We start from the raw sequence: 13,993 nt of genomic DNA on the forward strand, positions 1-13,993 counted from the left end.
CTTTTGTTGCCGTGGGCTCTTTTACATGCGCTAAGTGCATGCTGCACACGGGACCTCGGTTTATTGTCTCATCCGAATGACTAGCGTCCAGACCACCACTCAAGGTCTAGTGGAGGGGAAGAAAATATCGGTGGCTGAGCTGTGATTCCAACCAGCGCACTCAGATTCTCTCGCTTCCTAGGTGGAGGCGTTACCTCTAGGCCATCACTCCACATTTATCCATCCCTCCCGAATGGGGTATGGCAGGGTAAAAGGGTCATACCTGTAAAAGCTTGCTGGTACATACTGGTGAGTGTGGGAGTTGCAGCTCACATGGGCAGAAGAAGAAGATATAATATCATATGTTATATCCCTCAGTTAGCTCTTGTTCAATAGAAATTTAAGTTTGTCCTGTTGCCTTCTAAGTATATGTCCTTTGCTTTTCTTAGTTTTTGTTCATTATGGGTTTTTGACTCACTTGTGTAAACAAAGTGAGTCTCTGTTTTAACCCGGTGTTCGGTTGTCTGTGTGTGTGTGTGTGTGTCCGTGTGTCTGTGTGTCCGTGGTAAACTTTAACATTGACATTTTCTCTGCAAATACTTTGTCAGTTGACACCAAATTTGGCATAAAAATAGGAAAAATTCAGTTCTTTCCAGTCATCTTGTTTAAAACAATATTGCACCTCTGGGATGGGCACAAAAAAATAAAAAAAGAAGCCTAATTATATGCAAACTGCATTTACTGTTATATTTATATTTTTTGTATTCTCTAAATTTGGCACTTTGACCTCTTATTCTGACACAACAACAAGAGGAGTCATTATTATCATTTTTTGTTCAAACAGGAACTTCTTTTGCTAAGCATGGAATTTTTATTTATTTTGCAAACGTTTTGGTGCAGATAGTAAAAAAGGGAAATTACTCTGTAATTAATGCTAGGGGACTTAATTTATCACAAGTGAGTCTTGAAGGCCTTGCCTCTCTTGTTTGTTCAATTTGGAATGCAGTTTGTCTGGTTTCCTACTGCATCTGTTCTTTGTGGTGGTATCATTCATTGTAGAATAAAGATTTTCCTGTTGCCTGGAAAGGTTTGTATGAAATGTGTAACAAGGAATTTTACCACCAGAGTGCAGAAGTGGACAAAAGAAGGCACGGGTGTATGCTTCAGTATTGATCAGTGAGTCAGTTGCTTGATCAGCCAGCCCGTGAAGCAGTCAGTTTTTCTGTTTCCTTTCTCTTACTGCTATACAATGTGCTCTTCATTACTTTCACTTCCATAAGATAAGTATATTTTGTGTTTTGGTTGACAGTCAGACAAGAGCACACTAATGCTTACATGGTTCCATAGGACTTAAGAGAGGCGATGAATAGTTGTGTATTAATTTATGTAAGTTTGTGCCTGCCTATGTGTGCGTATGTGTTAGGGTAGCTGTTAGATACACATGTATGTTAAAATGTATGTATGCAGTGTGTGTGTGTGTGTGTGTGTGTGTGTGTGTAGTCACAGTTTGGTGTGTGCATGTAACATAGATGAAATGTTTTATGTTAACAAAAGCGTTTTTGTAAAGCACCTAGAGCAGATTTCTGGATAGTGTGCTATATAAGTATCCATTATTATTATTATTATTATTATTAAGCAGCATAGAAAACTGACTCCATTTATGTTTATGAATCAGCTGAAAGAAGCCACAAAGTGATGCATTTAAATCAGTCAGTGAAAAATGGGTGCTGTAGTCTTTTTTTTTTTTCCTTCACATTTACAGCTCATTGTTTCAGAAGGTATCAGAAGGATGTTGAACGTTTCAATCCAGCCGATAGATGATGATGATGACGATGAATAATTCAGCTGGTTTCTTTGGGCAGGTTGGACAGACCTTCTTATGGTTTCAGTGGTGAGTTGTTTCCTTCAGATTATCTCCCCCTCCTTCCTTCAAATTATCTGCCCTTCTTCCCTTTGAAAGGGAGGGAAGTGCTCAACAAGTATCCATTATTATTATTATTATTGTTTTTTTTTTCTGCCCCATCATCTGCACCGTTTCAGTGGCATTACTCCCACGCCGCTCATTTAGATTCCCCCATACACGGCCACACCCGGGTTCGTCCGTCGCAGTTCCAGCGTCGGTAGTCCACAGGGAACCATCGATGTTAGGTTGCCTGGAGGCCACACACCAGAGACCAGCACCCCTGCACTGCTGCTGAGTTACTTCGGTGGTGTTCAGTGGTGCCTGTTCTGTTTTAACGTACTTAGGACACCACCTACTAAGCCCCCTACTAACGACAATAATGGCTTAGTCGCGGAGCCAGACTGAGTGAGCGTCCCTCCCAGAGTGGAGACCGCCACCACGTCCCTCAAACAACAGCCACCCATGAATCTGCCGACACTGACGACATTGACAGGACTCACCCCAAGCACGGAAGATCCACTATTATTATTATTATTATCATTATTATTATTATTATTATCATGTTTCCTTTATTCTTTTCAGTTTGATCATTCATTTTTTTTCATTCTGCAAAGCTCGCCTGCAGTTAACTGACAGTGATCAAGTAGAGTCATTATTCTATGTTATTTATTTATGAAGCCAGAGGTGAAGGAATAAACTCAGCAACTGAGGCAGCCAGAGATGATTAACGTGATGGAGTAGATAAAAGGTACAGTGCTTGTACATCTGTGTTGTATTTCACTTTTATTTCGTTTGATCAGAGAAGTTTGTGGAGTTGTTCTTTTTCTCTTTTTGTGGAACTGTGTCTGTGCTGACAGGTAGTGCTATGTTAGGTGACACTGACACCCCTGACAAATGACGCCAGAGCTATGTCAGGTGACAGCTGACACCCCTGACAAATGACGCCAGCGCTATGTCAGGTGACACTGACACCCATGACAAATGATGTAGTGCTGTTCTGATGACACTGACACCCATGACAAATGATATCAGCTATGTCAGATGACACTGACACCCATGACAAATGACGTCAGTGCTATGACAGGTGACACTGACACCCACGACAAATGACGTCAGACCTACAGCTGACAGGAATGACCATCCCAGGGAGAGTTTGAGAGTGGATTATTCAGTGCTGAATTGATACACCACTAATGATAACTGATTCAGGTTGAAAAGGAAAATGCCAATTTTTTTACTTTGTCGAAAAAGCAGATTTCCCTCTGTTGGCATTGAAGCTGAAGGCATGGAGTGGGTAATTGTTATGGACAGAAACATGCGACAATCATCCTGCTTACTGCAGTGTACTCAGATTTAAATTTGTATTCAGCCCAGCCAGTCCATCAGAATACATGTTCCTGTGACCAGTCATGACAATGAAAGAGGGTCAATTGGAAGCTCCGTTAGCTTAGAATTACCTCCCTTTACTTATTTGTATTTGTATTTGTATTTCTTTTTATCACAATAGATTTCTCTGTGTCAAATTTGGGCTGCTCTCCCCAAGGAGAGCGCGTCACTACACTACAGCGCCACCCATTTTTTGTTATTTTTTTTCCTGCGTGCAGTTTTATTTGTTTTCCCTATCGAAGTGGATTTATCTACAGAATTTTGCCAGGAACAACCCTTTTGTTGCCGTGAGTTCTTTTACGTGTGCTAAGTGCATGCTGCACATGGGACCTCGGTTTATTGTCTCATCTGAATGACTAGTGTCCAGACCACCACTCAAGGTCTTGTGGAGGGGGAGAAAATATCGGTGGCTGAGCCGTGATTCGAACCAGCGCGCTCAAATTCTCTCACTTCCTAGGCGGATGCATTACCTCTAGGCGACAGTGTGTGACATTGCTGTGTGTGTTTGATAGTGACAGTGTGTGTGACATTGCTGTGTGTGTGACATCTCTCTGTGTGTGTGACATTGCTGTGTGTGTGACATCGCAGTGTGTGTGACATCTCTCTGTGTGTGACATCGCAGTGTGTGTGACATCTCTCTGTGTGTGACATCGCAGTGTGTGTGACATCTCTCTGTGTGTGTGACATCGCTGTGTGTGTGACATTGCTGTGTGTGTGATATTGCAGTGTGTGTGACATCTCTGTGTGTGTGACATCGCAGTGTGTGTGACATCTCTCTGTGTGTGTGACATTGCTGTGTGTGTGACATCGCAGTGTGTGTGACATCGCAGTGTGTGTGACATCTCTGTGTGTGTGACATTGCTGTGTGTGTGACATCGCTGTGTGTGTGACATTGCTGTGTGTGTGACATCGCTGTGTGTGTGACATTGCTGTGTGTGTGACATTGCTGTGTGTGTGGCATTGCTGTGTGTGTGACATCGCTGTGTGTGTGACATCGCTGTTTGTGTGACATTGCTGTGTGTGTGGCATTGCTGTGTGTGTGACGTCTCTGTGTGTGTCCTTCCAGGGATATCCTGCTGCTGGAGGCTGGGTTCCTGACCCTGCTGGTGGCCCCCATCATCCTGCCCTTCAGGCCTGTCCGCTCCTCCACGCCCCACGACTACCTCACTCTCTGGCTCGTCCGCTGGCTCCTCTTCAGACTCATGTTCGCTTCCGGCGTGGTCAAGCTGACCAGCCAGTGCCCCACCTGGTGGGGGTTGACAGGTGTGTGTGGGTGGGTGGGTGTTGGTGGGTGGGGGTGAGGATGGGTGTGTGTGTGGGGGTGGGTGTGTTGAGGGGAAGGGGGTGGTGTGGACACCTAGTGGGGTTTGGCAAGTGTGTGTGTTTGTGGGGGTGGGTAGGTGTTGGTGGGTGGGTGTGGGAGTGTCTGTGTGTGGGTGTGTGTGTGTTGAGAGGAAGGGGGTGGTGTGGGCACCTAGTGGGGTTTGACGTGTGTGTTTGTGTTTGTGGGGGTGGGTGGGTGTTGGTGGGTGGGGTGTCTGTGTGAAGGGGGTGGTGTGGGCACCTAGTAGGATGTGACAGGTGTGTGTGTGTGTGTTTGTGGGGGTGGGTGGGTGGTGGTGGGTGTGTCTGTGTGTGTGTATGTTTTGAGAAGGGGGTGGTGTGGGCACCTAGTGGGGTTTGACAAGTGTGTGGGGGTGGGGGTGGGTGGGGGTGTCTGTGTGTGTGTGTGTGTGTTGAGGGGAAGGGGGTGGTGTGGGCATCTAGTGGGGTTTGACAGGTGTGTTTGTGTTTGTGTAGGGGAGGGGACTTTGGATGGTGTAGGCACCTGGTAGGGGTTGACAGATATATGTGTGTGTGCATATGTGTGTGTGTGTGTGTGTGTGTGTGTGTGTGTGTGTGTGTTGATGGGAAGGGGGAGTGGGCACCTAGTGGTGTTTGACAAGTGTGTGTGTGTTTGTGGGTGGGAGGGTTTGGTGGGTGTGAGTGTTTGTGTTGAGGGGAAGGGGTGGTGTGGGCACCTAGTGGGGTTTGAAATGTGTGTTTGTGTGTGTGTGTGTGTGTGTGTGTTGAGGGGAAGGGGTGGTGTGGGCACCTAGTAGGGTGTGACAAGTGTGTATGTGGGGGTTGGTGGGTGGGGTGTGTGTGTTTGTGTAGGGGAGGGGACTGAGGGTGGTGTAGGCACCTGGTAGGGGTTGACAGATATATGTGTGTGTGCATGTGTGTGTGTGTGTGTGAATGTGTGTGTGTATGTGCATGTGTGTGTGTGTGCATGTGTGTGTGCCTGTGTGTAGGGGAAGGCATCTGGTTGGGGTTGACAGGTACGTGTGTGTGTGTGTGTGTGTGTGTGTGTGTGAGAGAGAGAGTGTGTGTGTGTGTGTGTGTGTGATGTAGTTTTATTTTATAATGATGTTTTATAACAATGATTGCTTGCATCTTTTTCAGCTCTCACAGTCCACTTTGAATCTCAGGTAATACATTGTATAAATAATGCCCCTTTAGAGTGTGTTTCTTTGTTCTTGTTCATTCATTTTATTTTATATTGCTGTCTTTCACTTTCTCGCTTTCTTTCTGTCTCTGTCTGTCTGTCTCTCCCTGACTTTCTCCCTTTATCTCTCCCCCCATCCATCCTTCCATTTCTCTCCCTCCTTTTTCTTTTCTTCTTTCTTTCTTTCATCTTTATATATGAGATGTGTGTTAGAGTCTTTAAGAATTCTTACACCACAGCTTTGAAGTCTGGTAACTTTTCCTTAAAATGGGAAACCCGAGAAATGCGACAGAACGATTCACAGCTATCTCCGTGAAGACGTGTCCTCGTGAAGTTTCCACAAGTTACAGTTTTTTCTGTTTCTTCACGAAGTGAACATTTTCAACTGCATTTTTTTTTATGTGTATGAAAGGAGGCTTCATTTTGAAATGGTTCTTTTAATGTTACATTTGTGATTGAAATTGTTTGATGGCTGTGCAACTTGTTTTTTAACTCACTCGGGATGACAAGTTTTCTCCCTTGCTTTTCAGCACAGACAGCCCATTTGTAAGGGTTTGGAAAAAAATTACAAAAAATACAAAATACTTTGTAAGAAAATGAAACTTTCAGAATTGGTTTATTACGTGTTGAGCTAGTACATATAAAATAATCAAATTTCTCAACTTATTTTTACAGTTTTGCCATATGTAGAAAATACTGCCAATTTTTCACCCCGAATCACCATACCCATGCTCACTTTCTGCATTAAATTCGCTTTCTTCTTTGTCATCATCCACCTCTTCAATGTCCGACCCTTCAGTTTGTAGCATTTCAAGTACTTCGGCAACCTTAAAACATTGCCGTCACTGCCTTGTTCACTTCACAACATTCTGAGAAGAACCCGCTTTGCTAACAGGCTGGTATGCGAGCAGACGACCGGTCAATGACTTTGTCAGCGTGTGTGCGAGACAGGCCACACATGCCGGGCTGATCAGTCATACTGTTCGATTGTGGAGTGACCCAGAATAGCACATGCTGCTTGGCTAACCACAAAATCACGTGTACTGCGCATGATGGATTTTACTTTCGAAGAATGCTAGTCCATTCCTTCGTCTGAATCCGAATATGTTTTGTGTTGGAATGCTTGAGCATTCCTTCGTCCGGAGAGAGTTAATTGTTGATGGGTTCCTCAGCCAGGAAGTGGCCCCTTGTGGTTGGCTTGGCTGTAAGCTCACATGACATGGCTGGTTCTGTGAAAGTGGGGAGAGGAGTGAGGGCCTGCTGGGAACATGTCTGTCGAGAGAATCTGAGTACACGGCCATCAAATCCCACACTGGCCAGAATTGTCTCCCTCTCCGCTAGACCTTGAACGGTGGTCTGGATGCTAGTCATTCAGAGGAGACGATACTCCGATAAACTTAGCACTTGTAAAAGAACCAGCGGCAACAATAGGGTTGTCCCCAGGCAAAATTCAGTAGGAAAATCCATTTTGATAGGAAAGCTTATACACTTGCACTGTTGCAGGCAGAAAAAAGTATATATAAGAAAGAAAAAGAAAAAAAGGGTGGCGCTCTTACTGTAGCGACATGCTGTCCCTGGGAAGAGCAGTCTGGATTTCACATAGGGAAATATGTTGTCACAAAGAAAAATGCAATGCAATGTGGTGCCATGCGATACAGTACAGATCAAAGCAGTGTATGTGGGATGTGACATAATGTCACCTATTCTCTTAGCAGTAAGTTTTGTTGTGTGGTATGTCCATCCAAACAGTTCATACTTCTTTATAGTTTTGGTTTGCTTGAGTATACATGCACACATATGTTTGTGTACACACATGTGCATGTGTGTGCCAGTTGTGTGTGTGTGTATGTATGCTTGTGTGGGGAGGGGGCTGGGTATGTGTATTTCTGTTTGAACCTATGCTTATGTGTATGTATACATTGTGTTAATGGATGTGTATAGTTTGCTGGGTACATTTAAAGGCGTAAATGCAACTGTGATGTGATGTGTTACGTAGAATTTCATGTGTTTTGTATTGCACCTAGAGCGGTTTCCTGGGCAGAGTGCTGTGTGAGTATCCATCACTATTGTTATCATTATGACAGGCACAAGAACCAAGTGGTTAAAACATTGGACTTTCAGTTTGAGGGTCCCGGGTTTGAATCTCAGTAACAGCACCTGGTGGGTAAAAGGGTGGAGATTTTTCTGATCTCCCAGGTCAACATATGTGCAGACCTGCTAGTGCCTGAACCCCTTTTCGTGTGTATACACAAGCAGAGGATCAAATGCGCATGTTAAAAGATCCTGTAATCCATGTCAGCGTTCGGTGGGTTATGGAAATAGGATCATTCCCAGCACGCACACCTCCGAAAATGGAATATGGCTGCCAACACGGCCGGGTAAAACTGGTCATATGCGTAAAAGCCCACTCGTGTACATACGAAGGAATGTGGGAGTTGCAGCCCGCAAACGAAGAAGAAGATATGTATGTATACATTGTATTAATGGATGTGTATAGTTTGCTGCGTACATCTAGATATGTGTAAATGCAACTTTGCTGTGATGTGTCATATAGAATGTCATGTGTTTTGTAAAGCACCTGTGGAACATCATGTGTTGTGTGAAGCACCTGTGGGATGCCAGGTGTTGTGTGAAGCACCTGTAGAATGTCACGTGTTGTGTGAAGCACCTGTGGAATGTTATGTGTTGTGTGAAGCACCTGTAGAATGTCAGGTGTTGTGTGAAGCACCTGTAGAATGTCATGTGTTGTGTGAAGCACCTGTAGAACGTCAGGTGTTCTGTGAAGCACCTGTGGAACATCATGTGTTGTGTGAAGCACCTGTGGGATGCCAGGTGTTGTGTGAAGCACCTGTAGAATGTCACGTGTTGTGTAAAGCACCTTAGAATGTCAGGTGTTGTGTGAAGCACCTGTGGAATGTCATGTGTTGTGTGAAGCACCTGTAGAATGTCAGGTGTTGTGTGAAGCAACTGTAGAATGTCGTGTGTTGTGTGAAGCACCTGTAGAATATCTGGTGTTGTGTGAAGCACCTGTAGAATGTCATGTGTTGTGTGAAGCACCTGTAGAATATCTGGTGTTGTGTGAAGCAACTGTAGAATGTCATGTGTTGTGTGAAGCACCTGTAGAATGTCACGTGTTGTGTGAAGCACCTGTAGAATATCTGGTGTTGTGTGAAGCACCTGTAGAATGTCATGTGTTGTGTGAAGCACCTGTAGAATGTCACGTGTTGTGTGAAGCACCTGTAGAATATCTGGTGTTGTGTGAAGCACCTGTAGAATGTCATGTGTTGTGTGAAGCACCTGTAGAATGTCACGTGTTGTGTGAAGCAACTGTAGAACGTCATGTGTTGTGTGAAGCACCTGTAGAACGTCATGTGTTGTGTGAAGCACCTGTAGAACGTCATGTGTTGTGTGAAGCACCTGTGGAACATCATGTGTTGTGTGAAGCACCTGTAGAATGTCATGTGTTGTGTGAAGCACCTGTAGAATATCTGGTGTTGTGTGAAGCACCTGTAGAATGTCATGTGTTTTGTAAAGCACCTGTGGAACATCATGTGTTGTGTGAAGCACCTGTAGAATGTCATGTGTTGTGTGAAGCACCTGTAGAATGTTGTGTGAAGCACCTGTAGGATATCTGGTGTTGTGTGAAGCACCTGTAGAATGTCAGGTGTTGTGTGAAGCAACTGTAGAATGTCGTGTGTTGTGTGAAGCACCTGTAGAATATCTGGTGTTGTGTGAAGCACCTGTGGAATGTTATGTGTTGTGTGAAGCACCTGTAGAATATCTGGTGTTGTGTGAAGCAACTGTAGAATGTCATGTGTTGTGTGAAGCACCTGTAGAATGTCACGTGTTGTGTGAAGCACCTGTAGAATATCTGGTGTTGTGTGAAGCACCTGTAGAATGTCATGTGTTGTGTGAAGCACCTGTAGAATGTCAGGTGTTGTGTGAAGCAACTGTAGAATGTCGTGTGTTGTGTGAAGCACCTGTAGAATATCTGGTGTTGTGTGAAGCACCTGTGGAATGTTATGTGTTGTGTGAAGCACCTGTATAATGTCAGGTGTTGTGTGAAGCACCTGTAGAATGTTGTGTGAAGCACCTGTAGAATATCTGGTGTTGTGTGAAGCACCTGTGGAATGTTATGTGTTGTGTGAAGCACCTGTGGAACATCATGTGTTGTGTGAAGCACCTGTAGAATGTCATGTGTTGTATGAAGCACCTGTAGAATGTCAAGTGTTGTGCGAAGCACATGTAGAATGTCACGTGTTTTGTGAAGCACCTTTAGAACGTCATGTTGTTTGTGAAGCACCTGTGGAACATCATGTGTTGTGTGAAGCACCTGTAGAATGTCACATGTCGTGTAAAGCACCTTAGAATGTCAGGTTTTGTGTGAAGCACCTGTAGAATGTCATGTGTTGTGTGAAGCACCTGTAGAATGTCATGTGTTGTGTGAAGCACCTGTAGAATGTCAGGTGTTGTGTGAAGCACCTGTAGAATGTCACGTGTTGTGTGAAGCACCTGTAGAATGTTATGTGTTTTGTGAAGCACCTGTAGAATGTCACGTGTTGTGTGAAGCACCTGTATAATGTCAGGTGTTTTGTGAAGCACCTGTAGAATGTCATGTGTTGTGTGAAGCACCTGTAGAACATCACGTGTTGTGTGAAGCACCTGTAGAATGTCACGTGTTGTGTAAAGCACCTTAGAATGTCAGGTGTTGTGTGAAGCACCTGTGGAATGTCATGTGTTGTGTGAAGCAGACTGAGTGCTGTATAAGTATCCATTATTATTATTATTATCATCATCATCATCATGCTGCAGTGTATCCCCACGCCCCTGGCCTGGTACTGGCACCACCTGCCTGTCTGGTTTCTGCACCTGGGGGTGGTGGCCACCTACGTCATTGAGATCCCCCTCCCCTTCCTCTTCTTCGCCCCCGTGCGCTCTCTGCGCATCATTGCCTTTTATTCACAGGTAGGTCACTGTGTGTTTGGGTATGTGTGTGTGTGTGTGTGTGTGGGTGTATGGGTAGGCATATGTGTGTGTGTGTGAGAGGGGGAGAGAGTGTGTGTGTGTGTTTGTGTTTGCACGTGTGTATGTTAGCACATTGTGTGTGTTAGCACATTGTGTGTGTGTGTGTGTGTGTTAGCACATTGTGTGTGTGTGTGTGTGTGCAAATGCACATGTATATTATTGAACAGTACAATGTTTAATTGTAAGCATTGAGACTTCCACTGCTCTGCGTCTATTTCCATCACACACCGACATACGGCGAGTGTATTCATACACACTGCGATACATGAATGCACTCGCGCGCGCGCGCGCGCACACACACACACACACTCACTCACTCACTCACTCACACATACACAGGTATATATGCACACGCACACGCTTTAATTTACAAATATTGTGGTTGAGTTGGGCAACATCTACATTGACACTGCATTTACATCTAAAGACACACACATAGCATAATATTCATGAACATGTATCTATATAGCATCTGGCCACCATTTACTCATGACACATACATACACAGTCTCACTGTTTCATAAATATACATGCATACAGTGCATTCACATGGAGACACACACACACACACACACACACACACACACACTTTTCTGTATTTTTCTCATCAACATATCAGCTGATTGGTATTAGTTAATGGTGGTATGTGCACACGTACACACTCTCTCGTGCTCGGTCATCCTTTAATTTGCAAGGCGGATTCAGTGTCTGGACATAGTGTATTTGTACTTACACGAAAAAAGGATAGTTGAGCAGTCTTGTTTTGTAGTCTTAACAGTGAGAGTGAGAGAGGGGGCGGGGGAGTGTGTGTGCATGTGTATATGTGAGAGAGAGAGAGAGAGAAATGGTATATGTAGTCTTGTTTGTAGTCTTAACAGTGAGAGGGGGGGAGAGGGTGTGTGCGTGTGTATATGAGAGAGAGAGAGAGAGATGGTATTTGTTTTGTTTTTTGTTTTCTTTTTTGCATGCATGTGATTGGTCATTTTTCCTCATGTTCTTGTTGGGCATTTATCATGTGCAAAATTTTAGGCACAAATGAAACTGATAAAATATTCAACTGTTGGGGGTGGTGGGGGAGGAGGGGGGGGTGATGGGGACAGTCCGCACTACTGGAGTTTGAGATGCAGAACAATGAGAAACAGCCTGAAGGGTAATCTGTGACAGTGCGTGTGCTGTAGGCTCCAGTCTGGTTGTAACCCTTACAGAATCACCTAGCTGTGTGTGTGAGTGAGTGTGTGTGTGAGTGTATGTGTGTGTACGTGTGTGTGTGTATGCGTGTGCATGTGTATGTCTGTGCCACAAACAAGCAGTGATCCAGGTTTTGTACCTTGTTGTTCACTGTGGACTGCACAGATATAAATCCCTGTCTTTTGTGTCTGACAGTCTGTTCAAGGCTAATTTCTTATGTCCTCAACAGTTTTGACAAACTCATTTGTTGCAAATTATAGAATAAGACACTTGGAAATGGCAGCAGTATGGGGCATCTCCTAACATATCACACCCAGCCACAAGTCATGTCACAAGACACTTGCAGACTAACAAGAAACGGCAACAAAGAGAAACAGGGGAAACAGTATTTTCACGTCAAACAAACGTCAGAGAAGCGTGACTGAGTGACAAGGATAACTGAAAGCCCACTGCAAGTCGAAATAACTGAACCCTGGATGTTCACAGTAAGTTCAGTAGCGGTCTGTAGAAATTTCCTGTACGACTGGTGCCGGTGTAGCAGTGTATTTGTTCCCCTGTTGGTTTCTACCCCAGGGTCAAATCTGGCCAGCCCAGATCAACCCTGGGGCCTGTAGCCTGGAATGATCGGTGGGGGTATGTAGACTTCAGCTGGTGGTAACTGACCCCCTCCCCCTCCCCCATGTTGGACTTTCCTGTCTTCAGATGTTGTGCCACAATAAAACAGAACAGCCAACAAGGCAGGCAAGTGGTTTAAAAAAAAAGAAAGTCACCTGATGGGATGTGAAGTGTCTGGTGTTACCTGTGTCTCAAAGTTTGTGTGCGTGCTCGTGTGTGAAAATGTTTAAATTGGGTGTGGGAGTGAATGTTAGGCTTAAACTGATTTAAGAAAAAGAAAAAAAGAGAAAGGTTTGTGAGGAAAAGCCCAGAAGAAAGGGTGTCCCGCAGAACTATCACAGATTGTCAGTGAGTTTTGACTGTTTCTCTGTTGTATAGATTATCACAGTTTGCTTGTAAAGGTGTCACCCCTCCGACAGAAACCAGGTGGAGAAGGACCCCACTTAGAGAGTTTCATGATACTGCGGTCAGTAATGAATTCCGGTGACTGTCGCAGTACATCCGTTTGCATTGCGGCAAGCTTTTGTTTCTGTTTTGTGATGGACGGAGGTTGTCAGCGGATGATGCAGAAATTAGACGTTCGTGTTGAACAGAATTACATCACAGTGGATCCATTTGCATCGCAGCAAGTGTGGCTTCTCTCTCTGTTTTGTGACAGATGGAAGGAGTCGACACATCCAGCAGGAATTGTGTGTTCATGTTGAGCAGTTACTCCATGTCCTTTGTTGGCCCATCAGCACTGCGGCAAGTTTCAGAATCAAGAAGGTGTCAGAGTGTTTTGAAGATCCACATACACTGCACCAACTCTGCTGGGAGAAAAAAAAAAGGCAGATCCTTGATCTTTGCATAAACACACTGCACTGATCATGCCTTGATGAAGGCCAAATGTGGTAAGACTCTCTTGACCTTGAGGAGAAAGTCAGTGTTGGTGACCTGTCTGGACTCACATGACCTTGAGGAAGGTGTTGATGTTGCTGCCCTGCACATCCACCTTCCAGTAGAGGCCGGGGAAGCGCTTGAGGAGGTCGGTGACCTGCTCCATCAGGTCCTGCATCAGGTCCTGCACCAGGGAGAAGTCCGCCCCCCGCACGGCCAGCATCAGAGTGCCGGCCTCGTCCACCTGGCTCAGGTTCCTCCACACCAGCACCTTCTCCGTCTCCGTGGTGGCGAAGATGACGTCACGCCAGTCCATGCGCGTCATCACCATGTCCTGGATGGCCGCCGCAATCTGCTGGAAGACACCGAAGGGGAAGACGACGGGGAAGTGGTAGATAACTCTGAGCGACTTCTCATGGGTGGGAGGGCTCTCAGGCCACACCTCGGCCAGCGGGGTCAGGTCGGTGTCCTGATTGTAGAATGGGAGCACCATGAGAGGGCGCTGGTGGAGGGGGAGGGTGGGGGAGTCAGGG

At 45.2% G+C, this 13,993-nt stretch overlaps 2 protein-coding genes across 3 annotated transcripts in view; one reads left to right on the forward strand and one right to left on the reverse strand.

Annotated features, from left to right (window-relative positions):
• Positions 1 to 13,993, forward strand: part of LOC143286705 (lipase maturation factor 2-like) — an 85,910-nt gene that overhangs the window by 11,366 nt on the left and 60,551 nt on the right. For both annotated transcript variants that reach the window (XM_076594380.1, XM_076594381.1), the window contains exons 4-7: positions 1,842 to 1,870; positions 4,335 to 4,531; positions 5,714 to 5,739; positions 10,569 to 10,721. In XM_076594380.1, coding sequence (XP_076450495.1) covers positions 1,842 to 1,870; positions 4,335 to 4,531; positions 5,714 to 5,739; positions 10,569 to 10,721 — 405 coding nt within the window. The remainder of the gene's footprint in view (positions 1 to 1,841; positions 1,871 to 4,334; positions 4,532 to 5,713; positions 5,740 to 10,568; positions 10,722 to 13,993) is intronic.
• The window catches only part of LOC143286704 (malignant fibrous histiocytoma-amplified sequence 1 homolog), a 29,120-nt gene continuing 26,252 nt past the window's right edge, over positions 11,126 to 13,993 (reverse strand). The window contains 1 exon segment of the mRNA XM_076594379.1: positions 11,126 to 13,992. Within this exon segment, the coding sequence (XP_076450494.1) occupies positions 13,528 to 13,992 (465 nt within the window). The 3' untranslated portion in view covers positions 11,126 to 13,527.

The sequence above is a fragment of the Babylonia areolata genome, chromosome 10 (genome assembly GCF_041734735.1).
Source record: "Babylonia areolata isolate BAREFJ2019XMU chromosome 10, ASM4173473v1, whole genome shotgun sequence".
In the NCBI taxonomy this organism is placed as follows: Eukaryota; Metazoa; Mollusca; class Gastropoda; order Neogastropoda; family Buccinidae; genus Babylonia; species Babylonia areolata.